The sequence below is a fragment of the Rhinoraja longicauda genome, chromosome 7, assembly GCF_053455715.1.
Source record: "Rhinoraja longicauda isolate Sanriku21f chromosome 7, sRhiLon1.1, whole genome shotgun sequence".
Lineage (NCBI taxonomy): Eukaryota > Metazoa > Chordata > Chondrichthyes > Rajiformes > Arhynchobatidae > Rhinoraja > Rhinoraja longicauda.
In genome coordinates, this window is record NC_135959.1 from 50,800,158 (window position 1) to 50,818,374 (window position 18,217).

The following is an 18,217-nucleotide window of genomic DNA, read 5'->3' on the forward strand; positions in this document are numbered from 1 at the left end:
GGAAGTCAGGGGAAGAAGGGGAAAGGGAGAGAGGAAATGGGGAGAGGGCAGCAGGAGAGAAGGGGAGGAAGAAAGGGGCAGAAGAGAGAAAAGGAGAGAGGAGAGAGGGAGATGAAAGGAAGGAGGGACAGAGAGGGAAATGAGTTGGAAATCTTGAAGATAGAAGTAGTTGGGATGGGAAGACAATGAACTTACTATTTTGTTTCCGGGTTTCCCTAGTGTCAGCCGACTGAGGTGGCTGCCTTGTGGTAAACAAATGTTGTATGGGGAAATCAAATAAAATTTGAGCCATTGCATTGCATCCACAAACAGACCTGTGCCCTCTGGTTATAGGCACCTCTGCTAAGTGGAGTATGTCTTATTATGCCCCTCATAAATTTGTATTTGTAAACTAGCTCCTGCATCATGCCTTGTTGACCACTTTATCCAGCTTGCTGCTGTGTTCAGAGATCACCTGCATTCAGTGCTCCCTTGGGTATCATCTTTCATTCTCTATACCTTAGTATTATTAATCCTCCCAAAATACACCAATGTATATTTTACAATTTATGTCTCAGCTGCTTATCTTATCAATTCATCAATATTGCGCAAAACACAAGACATTAGTGCAAAAACATAATTAGAAAAAAACAAGTAGAGTGCAAGTTTGAATACTTGTGTCGTGGCTGGGAGTATAAACATATAAGATAATTAGGGGATTGGACACATTAGAGGCAGGAAACATGTTCCCAATGTTGGGGGAGTCCAGAACAAGGGGCCACAGTTTAAGAATAAGGGGTAGGCCATTTAGAACGGAGATGAGGAAGAACTTTTTCAGTCAGAGAGTGGTGAAGGTGTGGAATTCTCTGCCTCAGAAGGCAGTGGAGGTCAGTTCGTTGGATGCTTTCAAGAGAGAGCTGGATAGAGCTCTTAAGGATAGCGGAGTGAGGGGGTATGGGGAGAAGGCAGGAACGGGGTACTGATTGAGAGTGATCAGCCATGATCGCATTGAATGGCAGTGCTGGCTCGAAGGGCTGAATGGCCTACTCCTGCACCTATTGTCTATTGTCTATTGTCTATTGTCTATTGTCTACCTCCTTTACTCCCAGCCACGACACAAGTATTCAAACTTGCACTCTACTTGTTTTTTTCTAATTATGTTTTTGCACTAATGTCTTGTGTTTTGCGCAGTTTTCTTCCTTTAACAATTTTATGTGTAATTCATGTATAATCTACGTATAATTTATGTTTGTGTGGTTGTCTGAGTCTGTGGCTGTGATGCTGCTGCAGGCAATATTTTCATTGTATCTGCACTTCACCATACACATGCATATGACGATAAACGTGAGCTTAAACTCATTCAGAATGCCTTCCATTTTCAGATGCAGATTGTTTTGTATATAGCAGATAGGCAAGGCTCCACCACAGATCCATGCAGTATATGGAGACACATGAAACTGCAATGCTGGACTCTTCAGAAAAACAGTGTGCTGGAAGAGGTCAATGGATCAATGGAGGGAATGGACAGATGGTGTTTCAGCTTCGGACCTTTCCTCAGACTCAGTATTTTACAGGTCAAAGGCCTCCAATTGCAGTGGTCAATGAAAAGAGAACAAAGTTTGCAGAGCATCATTGACCTAAGCAATGCTGCAGTGCAAATCAAGGTGGGGGAAAAAGGAATAGATCAGTCTCCAATGTCTGGATAGACCTTGCGAACAGGGCGCAGGTGTGGGCAACACAGGGGCTAGTCTGAAGAGGAGCCCAAATACTTACACCAAATTTGGTAGACCATACTGAACCTTTGCTCACCTGGAAGTGTTGTTTTTGATCCCTGGATGGTGGTGAAGGGGATGGTGAGGAGACAGGGGATGGTGAGGGGGCAGCGCGGTGGCACAACAGGTAGAGCTGCAGCCTTACAGCGCCAGAGACTCGGTTCCAATCCGAACTATGGGTGCTGTCTGTATGGAGTTTCTCCTGCTGACCGAGTGGGTTTTTTCTGGGTGCTCCAGTTTCCTCCCACTCCAAAGACATGCGGATTTATAGGTTAATTGGCTTTGGTAAAATTGTAAATTGTCCCTTTTGTGTTGGATAGTGCTAATGTATGGGGATCGCTTGTTGGCATGGAGTTAGTGGGCTGAAGGGCCTGTTTCCACATTGTATCTCCAAAATAAACTGCGCTATACCTCCTTTGGTTGTGGTGGAATGTGCCAGGGGTTAGGGTGGGATGAGAGGGGAGGGATGGTGCTACCTGGATTCATAGAGCTACACAGAACAGAAACAGGCCCTTCAGCAAAAGCAATGATGGCGCAGCCAGCGCTGCCTGTGTGAAGTTTGCACGTTCCATTTGTTTTTCTCCCACCTCTCATCTTGTAGGTTAATTGGCTTCTGTAAGTTGCTCCCCCGGTGTGTAGGGAGTGAATGAAAAAGTGAATAACATAGAACTAGCGTGAACGGGTAATCGATGGTCTGCATGGACTCGGCTGGCCCAAGGGCCTGTTTCCATGCTGTATCTCTAAACTAAACTAAACTAAACTAAACTAAACTAAACTAAACTAAACTAAACTAAACTAAACTAAACTAAACTAAACTAATCTAAACTGTATGAAATATGTGCATACTGCTGTTGCTTGATGTCGTTAGCAAACACAATGCCTGAATACATTAGTCCCATTTGCTTATGTTTGATCCATTTCATTCTTAACACCTTTCCTATTGACGCATCTCTCCAAATGTCTTTTAAATGTTAAAATGTCCTATTTCCCATATACTCATCATGGGCTGTGTAAAAACCTTGTCACTCAGGTCCCTTTTAAAACTCTCCGCCTCCCCAGCTTTTCCAGTCTCTTCTTATAACTCAGTGCTCCAGTGCAGGCATAATTCCTGTGAATCTTTTTTGAATCCTCTTTAACTAATGCTTCCTATGTCATGCCAGTCTGAGCTGCACACAATATGACAGGAGTAACCTAACCAACAATTTGTACAACTATACCATGATGTCCTAACTCCTATACTCAGCGCCTTGTTCGAAGAAGGCAAGCATACAATATGAATCCTTCATTACTTTTTCTATCGCGGTCACCACTTTCAGGGAACTATGAACTTGTTCGTGCAACTGAATCATCCTAATACAACCAGAGAACAGTCCTGAACTACTATCTACCTCATTGGAGACCCTCGGACTATCTTTGATCGGACCTTACTGGCTTTATCTTGCACTAAACGTTTTCACGTCATTCCCTTCATCACGTATCTGTACACTGTGAATAACTCGATTATAATCATGTGATAGACACAAAAAGCTGGAGTAACTCAGTGGGACAGGCGGCATCTCTAGAGAGAAAAAATAGGTGACGTTTCAAATCGAGACCCTTCTTCACTGACTGATTAGAGACTGAAAGACCCTTCTTTCCACTGGCTGATTAGCACGCAACAAACGCTTTTCACTGTAGCTTGGTACACGTGACAATAAACTAAACTAAACTAAACACTTAATATCATTCCCCAGGGACCCACTGTGTAGTGACACTGACTGGATTAACTTCCCAAAAGACATCAAGGTATGCACGTGTCCGAGTTAAATCCCATTAGGCATTCCCTTTCCCACTTTCTCAATTGATCTACATCCTATTGTCACCTTCTTCTCTGTCCTCTATACCACCAATTTAGGTGTGGGCTGCAAATTTACTAATCACGCCAACTACATTATCTTCCAAATCATTAGTATTTATGGCAAACAATAAAGGGCCCTGCACTGATTCCTGCAACATATCACTAATTACAGGTCTCCAATCTGAAAATCAACCCTCTACTACCAACCTCTCTGCCCCTTACCACCAAGCCAATTCTGTATCCAGTTTGCTGTCTTATCCCGGATCCCTAGTATTTAAACCTTCTAGACCAGACTACAATGCAGGATTTTGTCCAAGGCCAAATAGATAACATCCACCATCCTTGCCATGCCAATGCTCTTGGTCACATCCTCCTAGGAATTAATTCTATCTGGGGATTGCCATAGCAGTGACTACTGGACTTTCTTTTGTTCTACATAACCAAAACCAAATTGGCATGGAGCAGAACAAGGGGAAGGAAGATATACGGAGATTTTTACCATTGGTATTCAACCTAATCCTCAGATATGCCATAATTTACTCTTTCACTGCCACTCTTACAGGGTAAAACTACTTGATAATTGCAGAGTTTTTGTTTTCAGTGAGCAAGCCACAATTCACAAGGTTCTCGAGCAGTAAAGGTGAGAGCAGAGAACAAAATTCATCAGGCAGCACAAATATAACCTTTGAGCTTAGAAAGGATGATAAATTTCATAAGTTCATAAGTCATTGGAGCAGAAAGAGTCCATTCAGCCTATCGAGTCCACTCCACCATTCAATCATGGCTGATCTATCTTTCCCTCTCAACCCCATTCTCCTACTTTCTCCCCATAATCCCTGTCATCCACAGGGAAGTGGCGGCGCTGCGCAAGCAGCTGCGGCTCACCTGCAGTCCGTTTGTCTTTTGTGTTTTTTGTTTTTTTTTGGTCTTAATTGTAGTTTTTAGATGTGATGTAGTGTTTTTTGTGGTTGTGTACTATGTGTGGGGGGGGGGGGGACTGTAAAATTGTCTCTTCCAAACGGAGACCGACCTTTTTTCTGGGTTGTGTCTCCGTTCCCGCTGCGGCCTACCATCAGCCAAACACCTGGAGCTGGCGGCCTCCTGCTGGGACCACCTGGGGCTCTGGTTCGCAGAGTCCGCGGACCGGACTTACCATCTGCGGAGCTGGCTGCCTTCGGAGGCTGTGGTGGCGCTGCGAGTGCGGCTGCGACTCGCCTTCGGAGGCTTTGGCGCGGGCCGCGTGGATACCGGAAGCTCGCAGGCCCCTGGGTGGGAGCCGACATCGGGAGCTCCGGCAGCGTCAGCATCTTCGCCCGCCCCGAATCGCAGGGCTTAGCTCGGCCCACTGCGGACCTTTCACCATCCGGCGCGGCATGGAACAGGCCACGGGATTTTCTCCATCCGGGGGGGCTTCAATGCCGGGAGTCCCGACCGCCGCGACGTGGCAACTTTAACAGCCTGACCGCGGGAGAAGACGGCAAGAGAAGAGAAAAGACATTCTGGCCTTCCATCACAGTGAGGAGGTGACTGGAGGAGACTCACTGTGATGGATGTTTCTTTTTTTTGTTTTTTGTTGGTTTGTGATTGTGTGTGTTATTGCTTATTTTTATTGCTCTTATTGTTGGACTGTGGGTAATGGAATTTCGTCCAAAAGACTTGTTTTTTTGGATGACATTAAAGGGTATTCTGATTCTGATTGTATTCTGATTCTAATCAAGAATCTGTCAATCTCCGCCTTAAAAATATCCAGTGACTTGGCCTCCACAGCCGTCAGTGGCAATGAATTCCACAGATTCACCACCCCTTGACTAAAGAAATTCCTCCTCATCTCCTTTCAAGGAGTGTGTCCTTTTATTCTGAGGCTCTGCCCTCTGGTCCCAGACTCTCCCACTAGTGGAAACCTACTTTCCACAACCACTCCATCCCGGCCTTTCACTGTTCGGTAAATTTCAATGAGGTCCCCCCTCATCCGTATAAACTCCAGCGAGTACACGCCCAGTGATGTCAAACACTCATCATATGTTAACCCATTCATCCCCGGGATCATTCCTGTAAACGTCTTCTGGACCCTCTCAAAAGGCAGCACATCCTTCCTCAGATATGGGACCCAAGGAGTTCAGTGGGGGGAAGAAATGGCAATTGTAATTTGTTGCAAAATGAAATTAATTTTGCATTTGAAGTTCAATATTCGTTTGTGTGTGTTCTTCAGTTTTGCATCTCAGAGGGTGCTCAGTGTTGAGTTTGCAGCATACCACACGTAACATTATTGAATCTTTTCCTTTTCGATCTGTAACCTTAGTGTTAACTGGGAACCTGAAATCAGAATCCACGAAACATGCGCATCTTGACAAACAATTCTTTGTGCCTTTCCCCTCTGGGAGCAGTGAGGAATATGCTCACATTGTAAGCATTTATATGTGTCCACACTGGCTGGACACCCAGCAAAATCGGAAGGGGAAATCACAACTCAGTCTCCGATTTGCAACATAGAAACGTTAAGTTTAGGTTTAAGATACCCTAATCTAAGCTCATAGCATCAACTGGCCTTTGCCAGGATGCCAATGGACATCTATCCATTTCTGGAAGTTCCCTGCTAAACTGCATGTTCCTCCAGAAATATTTTTTACACAGATCCTTGGAGGAAGTAGGTTGTGTCTACCTTCGATTTGAACCAGTATCTGCAGTTATTTTCCTGGAGGAAGTAGCAACTTTCATTTACTTTACATTGATATAATAATTGATGTTGTATACATACCATTAGGCAATAGTTGTCGATCCAAATCCAGACCCTTTTAGTGTGGATTTGTCCAACCCAAGGCTCACGGTAAACGTAATGGGTAGAGGTGGTACTGATATCTGTCACAGCAGGATGTGTAAGGGCAAAAGGCAAGCTTACATACTGAATGGAGAACCAAAGAAACAAGTTTCAATCTACCACTAAATGTTTTGTATATGTAAAATTTTTAATTTTACAAATAACTTAAAAACTTCAAAGCCTCACCATTCCGAAAAAGATGCAGATAAGCTGAACCATATCTGTGTATGCAACAGAGTATAATCCTCCAATCAAAGTATACAAAATTGATATCAAGGCAGAGATAATAATTGATAAGTTAACATTGATGTCAAAAATCACAGTCAGGGATGAACCTAGAGGAGAAAATATCTATTAGTATCAACTTGGATGTAATGTGTGCCAATAAAGTAATATCTTAGTTTATTCAACTTTAAGCAACTATGGGATAAAATATCAATTGATATTTAGGATACTATTTTTCATGCTAGGTAAAAGATTAAGAGTACAGTAATTTCAGTCAACAGCAATTTTGCAAGTCATTTCCTGGAGAAACATATAGAACATAGAACAGTACAGCACAGTAACGGGCCCTTTGGCTCTAAATGTCAGAGCTGAACATGATATCAAGTTAAACTGATCCCCTCAGCCTGCTTGTGATCCATACCCCTCCATTCACTGCATATCCATGTGCCTATCTAGAAATATGTTAAATTCATACACCGATCAGCCAAAACATTATGACCTGATGAGCCAAAACATTATGACCACCTGCCTAATATGCTGTTGGTCCTCTGTGTGCAGCCCCATACGCAGCAGGGTGCGATACACTGTGTATTGTGATACATTCCTCCTGTGACCACCATTAAAATTTTCTGTGACTTGTGCCACGGTAGACCTTCTGTCGGTTCGGACCAGACGGGATAGCCTTCGTTGCCCTCACGCATTGATGAGCCTTGGGCGCCCAACACCCTGTCGCCGGTTTGTGGTTTGTCCCTCCTCGGACCACTGTCGGTAGGTATTCACCACTGCTGACCGGGAGCACCCCACAAGCCTTGCCGTTTCAGAAATGCTCTGACCCAGTCGTCTGGCCATACAATTTGGCCCTTGTCAAAGTCGCCCAGGTCTTTACTCCTGCCCATTTCTCCTGCATCCAATACATCGACTTCAAGAACGGACTGTTCACTTGTTGCCTAATATATCCCACCCCTTGACAGGTGCCATTGTAACAAGATAATTAATATTATTCACTTTGCCTGTCAGTGGTCAGAATGTTTTGGCCGATCGGTGTATCTGCCTCCATCTCCACCCCTGGCAGCGCATTCCAGGCACGCCACTCTAACAAAAAAACCTGCCCTGTACATCTCCTTTGAACTTTATCCCTCTCACCTTAAATCTATGCCCTCTAGTCTTTGATGTTTCTGCCCTGGGGAAAAAGATTCTGTCTATCTTATCTATGCCTCTCATCATTTTACATATTTTTCTTGGGTCTTCCTTCAGTCTCTGAATCTCCAGAGAAAATATTCCAAGTTTGTCCTCTCTCCATATATCCTCCATATATCTCCATATATCCAGTCCTCTCTCCATATGTCCAGAGGAAGATGTATTCTCTCTCCATAGCTAATACCGTCTAATCCAGGCAGCACTTTGATGAACCTCTGCTGCACCTTCTCCAAAGCCTCCCCAGCCTTCCTGCAATGGGGTGAACAGAACTACATGCAATATTCCAAATGCGGTCTAATCAAAGTACTATAAAGTTGCAACATAACAATTGACAATTGCAACTGCCAATACTCTAAATGAGCTTTGGACTATAGAGACCATATAAGAGTGGCATGGTGATGCAGTGGGAGAATTGCTGCCTTACTACACCAGAGACCTGGGTTCGATCCTGACTATAGGTGCCATCTGTACGGAGTTTGTACGTTCTCCCCGTGCACTGCATGGGTTTTCTCCATGGGCTCCGGTTTCCTCCCACATTCCAAAGACAATTATTTTTTGGTTAATTGGCTTGGGTAAAAAATTGTAAATTGTCCCGAGTGTGTGTGTAGGATAGTGCTAGTGTACGGGGATTGCTGGTCGGAGCAGACTCGGTGAGCTGAAGGCACTGTTTCCGTGCTGTATCTCTAAACAAAACTATCTCTAATCTCCATACAATGACATATGACATGTCCTCTTATATTGTGAAGGCTCCTCATAGTTAAGCTTGTCACCGGCCTTGGTTCCTAATTAGTGGTCAAGGCCGTGCTAGGATTACCCTCTTCACTTTAGGTCTAAAGCTGGTGAGCAGCCAGTTAACTAACAGTACACATCCTGCCGAAGGATTTGTTTCCGCGCTGTGTGACTCTGACTCTATTGATGTATGTAAATCTTAACACCCATCCTGGCATGGACAGAATGGTGTGAAAGGCCTCCTTGTACTGTAATGAAACACAAGGGTTCAGACCAGAGTTCTGCATAACTGTGGCAGGAATTCCATCCTTTTAGCATTTTAGTTCCTTTGGGATAAAGGCTAACATTACATTTAGCTTTAGTTTTCAAGATATAGCATGGAACATGCACTTCGGCCCAATGAATGCATGCCGACCAACAATCACCTGCACACTAGTTCTATCCTACACACTGGAGACAATTTACAGGAGCCAATTAATCTACAAACCCGCAGGCCATTGGAATGTGGGAGGAAATCGGTGCACCCAGAGAAAACCCAACACAATGACAATGACAGGGAGAACATGCAAACTCCACACAGATAGCACCCGAGGTCAGGGTCAAACCCAGGTCTCCAGTGCTGTAAGGCAGCAACTCTACTGCTGCGCCACTGTGCCGCCCCTTATACATGACCTATTAATTTTATTTTATCGATTGCCAGCTTTCAATTATATTTTTATTCAGATGTCTAATTCTTTTCTTCTATAGTGCTGAGTTTTCCCATTGAGAAAATATTTTGACCTAACCTTCACAGTAGATTTAGATTCTATGTGCCATAGTTCTGGAGCCTCATAATTAACATCCCTTTACAAATTTCTGCTCCTGTCCAGACATTGTTGCTTATATCTCTTACTTGCATCACTTACCTTGGTTTTGAGAACCAATGTGGATGCATTGCTCTCTGCTTCTTCTAACCCTAAATGAACACTTGAGGCAGCAGTACAGATTGTACATTTCCACTAATCTTTGTTTCCTACCTCCCATCTGTTTCCTATCAATCTTAAATGGTAACTCTGGATGCTGCCTGGTTTAATGCGAATTTCCAGCATTTTCATATCTTTATTTTGAACTTCTGTTACCTGATGTCCCTTGCCTTGGTGTCCCTGTGCATGTCAATATATTAGAACAGATCACATTGAATCATCTAAGATCATAAGATCTTAAGACATAGGAGCAGAATTAGGCCATTCGGCCCATTGAGTCTGCTCCACTGATCGATCACGGCTGATCTATTTTTCCATCTCAACCTAATTCCCCTGAAATTCGTCCAGTAACCTTTGACACCCTTACTAATCAAGAACCTATCTATGCTTTAAAAATACCCAATGACAGCCTCTCCTGCCAAATGTGGCAATGAATTCCAGAAATTCACCAAGCTCTGGCTAAAGAAATTCATTTTTATCTCCTCTCTAAAGATACATCATTTATTCTGAGGCTGTGCCCTCTGGTCCTAGGCTTTCTAGATATGTCCCATGTTTGCCTCTCCTTGGATGAGTTGCAGTGCCCTTTGTGGCCATGTGGTGTTCAATGTTCTGCCGGCCTCTTGCAAATTGCAAGGGCTGCATTTACATGCCATATCTGGAGCCTCAGTTCAACTTATTGCTGAACTCAGCTGATGGACTCAACAATGCAGTCCAACAGTGGGGAGGGGAGTCAGGTTGTGCAGGATGTCAGAACCACCACCTTGTGTAATTTCTACTTCAATGCTGCAGTGTTCCGGCACAGAAGCCTGGAACGTATCGACATGTGCGCTGCAGCTAACTGGGAATTCTTATTAGAACTAAGTGCAGGTGCACTGGCACTGCAGTAGAGTTGCTACCTTGCAGTGTCAGAGACATGGGTTCGAACCTGACTACTGGGGCTGTCTGTACGGAGTTTGTACGTTCTCCCTGTGACTGCATGAGTTTTCTCCAGATGCTATGGTTTCCTCCCACACTCCAAACATATACAGCTTTGTAGGTTAAATGGTCTCAGTAAAATTGTAAATTTTCCCTAGTCGGTAGGATAGTGCTAGTGTATGGGGTGATTGTTGGTCGGCGTTGACTCTGTGGGCCGAAGGGCCTGTTTCCGCGCTGTATCTCTAAAGTGTAAGTCTAACATCTAAATTACAGGGTAGTCGCCAGAGTATTCTGGTCTCTAACTCGATGGTCTCTATGCTCTAACATTTGAACAGTTGTCAAATTCCCAAACAATGTTCCCGCGGTCACTATTGACCAGAACTGGATCATCCCCATAAAGTTGGAAGTTGGATATCCTATGGTGAATGACTTTACCTCTGACAGCCCCAAGCCTTTCCACAATCTACAAGGTTCAAGTCAGGCGGTACAGAGTCGTACATCAAGGAAACTGGCCCTTCGGCCCAACTTTCCCATGACGACCAAGATGCCCCATCTACACTAGTCCCACCCGCCCACGTCCGGCTTATAACCTCCAAAATCTTTCCTAGCCATGTACCTGTCAAAAATGTTGTTAATCTTTTGAATGGTGTTATAGTACCTGCCCCCTTTGGCAACTGAAGTGTGCAAAAATACTATTATTTCCTTCTTTACTGAAAAGCATAAGTGTTTTTTTGGCATTTTTATTGCCATAATTTCTCACCAAGGGCTGACAGAACAGCTCCTGTCCAGAAGAGCTCTCCCATGGCAGCAGGAATGAAGAACAAGCTACCTATCCGATTACCATAGCTTTGCTGAATTGGGTCCAGCATTGTCACATATTTTTTCGTACGCATTGGTTTTGCAAAGAACAAACCACCTGCAAAGATAACATCAAACAACTACATTTTTATATAAGATTTTACCAGTATAACTATATGTAACACTGAATTTTGCAAGTATTTGTGTTGGAAACCATTCTGAAACGAAGTATGTCACCATCAATTACACCATCAATTTGTTAAAATTATCAATAACAAAAAAAACCCCGAAAATGCTGTGAGTACCATGCAGATCAAAAAGTAGTAAAGCAGAGTTAACAATCTAGGCCGATGACCTTTTATTGAAATTGTAAAATATTAAAGACAAAGCTAGACCGAATAATCATAGAAATGGCAAATGGAGAATAGAAGAAAGGGGAACATTGGTGAAAGGGTTGAAAGCAAAAAAATAAATAATAAACCGGAACAACTGTACGGAATAAAAAGTGATAATTGGTAAGTAAAGGGGCAGAGCAGGATCTATGAAAGCTGTATGTTTGAGTAGAAAATGATTATTGGATGTTGTGAAGTTCCTACGGCTGCAACATTCACCGTCAAAATCTCATGAGTCATGAGTTATTACTCATGCTTAAATGTAACATTGCTGGAAACATATGGGTCAGAGTGAATGTGGAGAGGGAGGAGAATGGGGTTGAGAGGGAACGAGAGATCAGCCATGATTGAATGGTGGAGTAGACTTGATGGGTCGAATGGCCTAATTCTGCTCCTAGAACTTATGAACAGAGGTTTGAATGGTAGTGGTATTAGAAATGGCCATTACATGGTCCAAAGTAATATGCATATTGATGACTATGCAATGTTCCTTTGCACATGCATCTCCTCAGTAGAGGAATGTAGCATGACCTGAGTAACCATGGGTAGAAAGGCAGTAGGTCACTTTCATGTAATGGGCTTGCCAGATAATGGCCATTTCCAATAGAGTCTAACCATCTACTCTTGACGTTCAATTGTATTGCCATTGCTGGATTCCCCACTGCAAATCCTTGGGGTCAATGGCCAACGACCAGAAAGCCAGTCTTGGGATAAGTGCAGCACAAACAACTCTCAACATCATCCAGGAAAAGCAGCACATTTGATCAGTACACCATCCAACATTAAAAACATTCATTGCATTCATTCCTTATGGACAGTATGCCCCCTACAAGAAGCACTGTGGTCACACATCGGTTTGACTGCAAAAGCACCTCCCAAATCTGCAGCTTCTATCACCAAAAGAACAAGGGCAGCAGGTAAACGGGAACATTATGCCTGGACTTTCCCCTCCAGCCCTCTGTCAGGGAGTTTGCAGAGACAGAAATCATCGCCATACTTAAAAATTGCTTGCATATGTGCTTGAAGAGCAATGTCCTGTAGACCAAAGGATCAACTGCTTGAAGGCTAAATACTATTGTGTAACCATTTTTCATAGTCATAGTCATAGTCTTAGAGCACTGAAACAGACCATTTAGCCCAACTTGCCCTTGCTGAAGAAGATGGCCCATCTACATTAGTCCCACCTGCTTGCATCTGGCCCATCTCCCACTAAACCATTTCTATCCATGTACCTGTCCAAATGTCTTTAAAATGTTTTTTTGCCTTGAGAATGGAGTGGTGATCCATTTGCTCCTTTCTGTAACAGGAATTGTCTACGACTTCAATAAAGAGAAATTGAGATGCATAATATTCTGAGGGAGTTTCACTAAGGAGATGCTAGGAGGATCTTTCTCCTTATGGGAGAGTCTACAACGAATGGCAAAAAGATGAAGAGACACTGTTCTGCTGTCAAATTTTCAAGCCCCGAGAGAGAGGTGAAGGTTGAGTTAGTGCACACATAAGTAGATTTTTGTACTACATTGGAGTCATGGATGATGGTAACAGGCAGGTAAATTCACAACAAAATCAATGTTGGCTGCTTTCCTGAAGCAGCAGGAAGTGCAGATAGAGTAATTACTTAGATTGAGGCATTATTTAGTTGGGGGAGACATTATTTTTTAAAAAATAACATTTTTTTGGTAATTCTATTTCTTTTGATAACGAAGTACACAAATGCCACTGTACATTACAAAGAAAACAAAAACAGGATTAACAGAAGGCATGTTAACAGAAATTGAATTTTTGTACTGCATTGGAGTCAAGGTTATGTTAAAGTGCGCAATAAAGGCAGGAAAGGGCGCAATAAAGTAGATTGGGAGATGAGGAATTCATCCTAAGCAGATGAGAGATCCAATGCATCGGTTAACCAGAACATTGACATGCTTTCTTACTCTAAATTACAATTTTCAATTCTAGTTTTGCATCAGAAATTCACCCTAAGCAGATGAGGGATCCATTCATTGGTTAACCACAACATTCACACGCTTACTCTAAATTAATATTTTGGAATCAAAAACAAACTGCAAAGATTCGGAAGAAAGTAATTCTGCTTACCAATGGTGAGACTCAATGCAAATCCAACAGGAGCCTGCGTCCAAGCAAGACCATGTCCAATAAGATAGACTCCTTCCGCTGTGCCATTGATGTAAGCTCCACCAACCCAAGTGGCTGAATGACAGACATGCAATGCATTACATTTTATCTCATTGCTCTTTATGCAACAATACACATACATAAAAATAAGGGTACAATTTGTTGCTTAGGGACCAACATTAGTGTTACTGCTTCAAGAACAAGCATAGATACTTTGAGTGTTTAGTGTAGTTTATTGTCACATGTACCATGTACAGTGAAAAGCTGTTGTTCCGTGCTATCCAGTCAGCAGAAAGATAATACATGATTCCAATCGAGCCATTTACTGTGTATAGATACATGATAAGGGAATATCGTTTAGTGTAAGGTAAAGCCAGCAAAGTCCGATCAAGGAATTCCGAGGGTCACCAAAGAGGTACCAAAGACCTGTGGTAGGGTGATTCAGTTGCCTGATAACAGCTGAGAAGAAACTGTCCCTGAATCTGAAGGTGTGTATTTTCACACTTCTAGACTGGAGCGACTAGGCTTGTATACACTGGAATTTAGAAGGATGAGAGGAGATCTTATCGAAACGTATAAGATTATTAAGGGGTTGGACATGTTAGAGGCAGGAAACATGTTCCCAATGTTGGGGGAGTCCAGAACAAGGGGCCACAGTTTAAGAATAAGGGGTAGGCCATTTAGAACTGAGATGAGGAAAAACTTTTTCAGTCAGAGAGTTGTGAATCTGTGGAATTCTCTGCCTCAGAAGGCAGTGGAGGCCAATTCTCTGAGTGCATTCAAGAGAGAGCTGGATAGAGCTCTTAAGGATAGCGGAGTCAGGGGGTATGGGGAGAAGGCAGCAACGGGGTACTGATTGAGAATGATCAGCCACGATCAGATTGAATGGCGGTGCTGGCTCAAAGGGCCGAATGGCCTCCTCCTGCACCTATTGTCTATTGTCTATACCTTTTACCTGATAGGAGAGGGGAGAAGAGGGAGTGGCCAGGGTGTGACTCACCCTTGATTATGCTGCTGGCCTTGCCGAGGCAGCGTGAGGTATAAAAGGAGTCAATAGAAGAGAGGTTGGTTTGTGTGATGGTCTGGGCTGTATCCACAATTAGCTGCAATTTTTTGCGGTCTTAGATGGAGTTGTTCCCAAACCAAGCTGCACTGGTAAAATGCTTTCTACGATGCATCTGTAGAAGTTGGTGAGAGTTGAAGGGGACTTGCTCAACTTCCTAAGTGTACTAAGGAAGTAGAGGCGTTGGTGTGCTTTCGTGGTTGTTGCTTCAATATGGGTGGTCCAGGAGACATTGTTGGTGATATTGACTCCTAGGAATTTGAGGTTTCCAACCATCTCTACTTTGGCACCATCAGTGCAAACTGGGGTATGTGTACTGCTTCGTTTCCTGACGTTGATCACTATCTCATCGTCTATATCCCTCATTTCCCTTATCCCTAACCAGTCTGAAGAAGGGTCTCGACCCGAAACTTCACCTATTCCTTCTCTCTAGAGATGCTGCCTGTCACGCTGAGTTACTCCAGCTTTTTGTGTCTATCTTTGGTTTAAACCAACATCTGCAGTTCCTTCTTGTTGACATTGAGAGAAAGGTTGTTGTCACGACACCAGGACACGAGGTTCTCGATCTCATTCCGGCTGACAATGGTGGTGTTGTCTGAAAATTTGAAAATTGAATTAGATTCGTACATGGCTGCAAAGCCATGGGTGTACAAGGAGTAAAGAAGTGGGCTGAGAAGCATCCTTGCGGATCTCCAGCGTTGCGGATTATCATAGAGGATGATTTGTCCCCTATCCTCAATGATTGGGGTCTATTGATCAGGAAGTCGAGGATCCAGTTGCAGAGATGAGTGCTGACACCAAGTCTAGCGAGTTTAGTGATAAGCTTGGATGGTATAATGGTGTTAAAGGCAGAGCTGTAGTCTATGAATAGGAGTCTGGAGGCATGCGTTTTCACACCTTGCCTTATGGGAGAGGGGGGAAGAGAGAGTGGCTGTGGTGAGATTTGTCCTTGATTATGCTGGTGGCCTTGCCGAGGCAACGTGAAATGTAGAAGCAGTCAATGGAAGGGAGGTTGGTTTATATGGTGGTCTGGGCTGCATCCACAATTCTCTGTAATTTCTTGCGGTCTTGGATAGAGCTGTTATGTTGTGGGAAAAGACAATGCTGAATATGCGGTCGACACAAAATGCTGGAGTAACTCAGCGGGACAGGCAGCATCTCTGAAGAGAAGGAATGGGTGACGTTTCGGGTCATGACCCTTAATATGTGTTATCTTTTAAATAGCAGAGGTCAATCAGTGTTACTGTTGCAAGCTTCCTAGTTGCATTGCCAGCTGAGGTAGACTGCACCAAAGGAACACAAAATGCTGGAGTAACTCAGCGGGTCAGGCAGCATCTTTGGAGAACACGGATAAGTGATGTTTTGGTTTGGGACCCTTCTTCAGAATGATTTGGAGAGGGGGGCAGGAGAAGAAAACAAGGCAGGAGGAGAGGCAGGACAAAGCTTGCCAGTAAATAGGTGGAGAGATAGGTTGGGGGGGGGGGGGGGGGGGGAGGGGAGGGTATTGATAGGCAGATGGTTGGAACAAAGGCCAGATATTAAAGCAGAAGGTTTGGGACAGAAGGATTGAAGAGCTGCACCAGCCATACAACAATCCGTGAATCGACTTAACACATCACATTTGGACACAATGAAATCCAGGTGGCATGCTTTGAGAATGTGTTATGTATTTTGCACATCATTTTTTATGTTGACCAAGTTGCTATGAAATTTCAGCAGTGAACAGAATAGTGGTACAATTATTCGGGATAAATTTTAGCACCAGTAAATACATCTGACCCCCATCATACCAAAGATCTTGGGCTCCTAATTCAAGCATTAGGAGCATGAGTTACAACTTGAGAATTGGCAACAATCAAAGGCAAGTGTGATGGATTTTAAATTCAATTATGGGTATCGTAAGTTTGAGATGTGCGAGTGTTTAATATGGACACTGGGACTGTGGAACTGACAATGTTTAGTTCCTCAACATACACAATCCTGAGCTTAGTAAGAAAAATTAACTGGGGGTGGCACAGTGGCGCAGTGTTTGAGTTGTTGCCTTACAGCGTCAGAGACCCAGGTTCAATCCCAACTACGGGAACTGATGTAAAGAGTTTGTACGTTCTTCCCGTGACACCATAGGTTTTCTCCGGGAGCTCCAGATTCCTCCCATGTTCCAAAGATGCACAGGTGTGTAGGTTAATTGGCTTCTGTATATTGCCCCTAGTGTATAGGATGTGAAAATGGGATAACATAGAACTAGTGGACAGATGATTGCTAGTCGGTGCAGACTTGGTGGGCTGAAAGGCCTATTTCGACTAAACTAAAGTGATAACAAATAGTCTTTTGACACATTTTTCATTCTAGTGCAGTTCTCATTAACTTGTCAATATAAGTAAAAAATTTCAACAATGTGAAAGGTAAAGGTAAATTTAAATGAACAAACTCACCAGTCATTGTAAAAATTCCAAGGAGAAGACCAATGTCTCTTCTTCCTACCATTATAACCTCATTTTGCAGTATTTCAGCTCTGCTAGTCCTTTTGTGAGTTTTCCAGGCAGCCCATAGTCCAATAGCCAGGATTAACAAATAGAATAGGACAATAGCGAGAATGCCTCCTATACTGGCAGTCATTTTCAATTAAAAATGCACTTAGTGCAGCCGCTTGTCACTAATGGCTGGATAAAATAAATATATTAATTACAAGTCGACATCTTAAAATAAACATGCTAAGATTCATAACAATGTTTATTCCTGAAGAGCATCAAGGACGAGTTCAAAATTAAACCTTGGGTAATGTCCAAGATTCTAACTATGCCTTGATAAGCTAGTCAACAGGAATGGAGGAAAAAAACAGACATTGTGGCTGTAAATGTCATTGTCCTCTTCTGGGGAAACAAATACCTAATCGTAAGTAAATATTTTATAGAAACCTTTGAGAGAAGGAATTCTCATTATTATTTGGTACCAAGGAGGAGGAATAATCTATACATTAGAGCATCTACAGTAGCTGAAAAGATAGTGCAGAGAATCATTGACATATGCAGCCCTCTAGTGGTGTTTTAGTATAGTTCTTGGCCATCCCCATTCACATGTGAATCTCTTGGAATAAAATTAGAATAATTGTTATATGGCAAGGAGAAGTTCCCACTTTATTAATGTGGAAGTCCTCTGTATACTTAAAAAGTCCTTACAAATGTTTGGCACTATTCAAGTCTGGTTACCTAGTATTACAAATACTTTATTGTATTAGACGCAAAAAGCTGGAGTAATTCAGTGGGACAGGCTGCATCTCTGGAGAGAAGGAACGGGTGACGTTTCGGGTCGAGACACTTCTTCAGTCTGAATAATGGTCTCGACCCGAAATGTCACCCGTTCCTTCTCGCCAGAGATGCAGCTTGTCCTGTTGAGTTACTCC

General features: G+C 43.2%; 1 protein-coding gene across 1 annotated transcript in view; it reads right to left on the minus strand.

Annotated features, from left to right (window-relative positions):
• The window catches only part of LOC144595555 (high-affinity choline transporter 1-like), a 31,346-nt gene extending 13,913 nt beyond the window's left edge, over window positions 1-17,433 (minus strand). The window contains exons 1-5 of the mRNA XM_078403097.1: window positions 17,250-17,433; window positions 13,716-13,829; window positions 11,208-11,347; window positions 6,590-6,754; window positions 6,344-6,487 (exon numbers count right to left, since the gene is read on the minus strand). Of these exons, the coding sequence (XP_078259223.1) occupies window positions 6,344-6,487; window positions 6,590-6,754; window positions 11,208-11,347; window positions 13,716-13,829; window positions 17,250-17,433 (747 nt within the window). The remainder of the gene's footprint in view (window positions 1-6,343; window positions 6,488-6,589; window positions 6,755-11,207; window positions 11,348-13,715; window positions 13,830-17,249) is intronic.
• Between the last annotated feature and the right edge of the window lie 784 nt (window positions 17,434-18,217).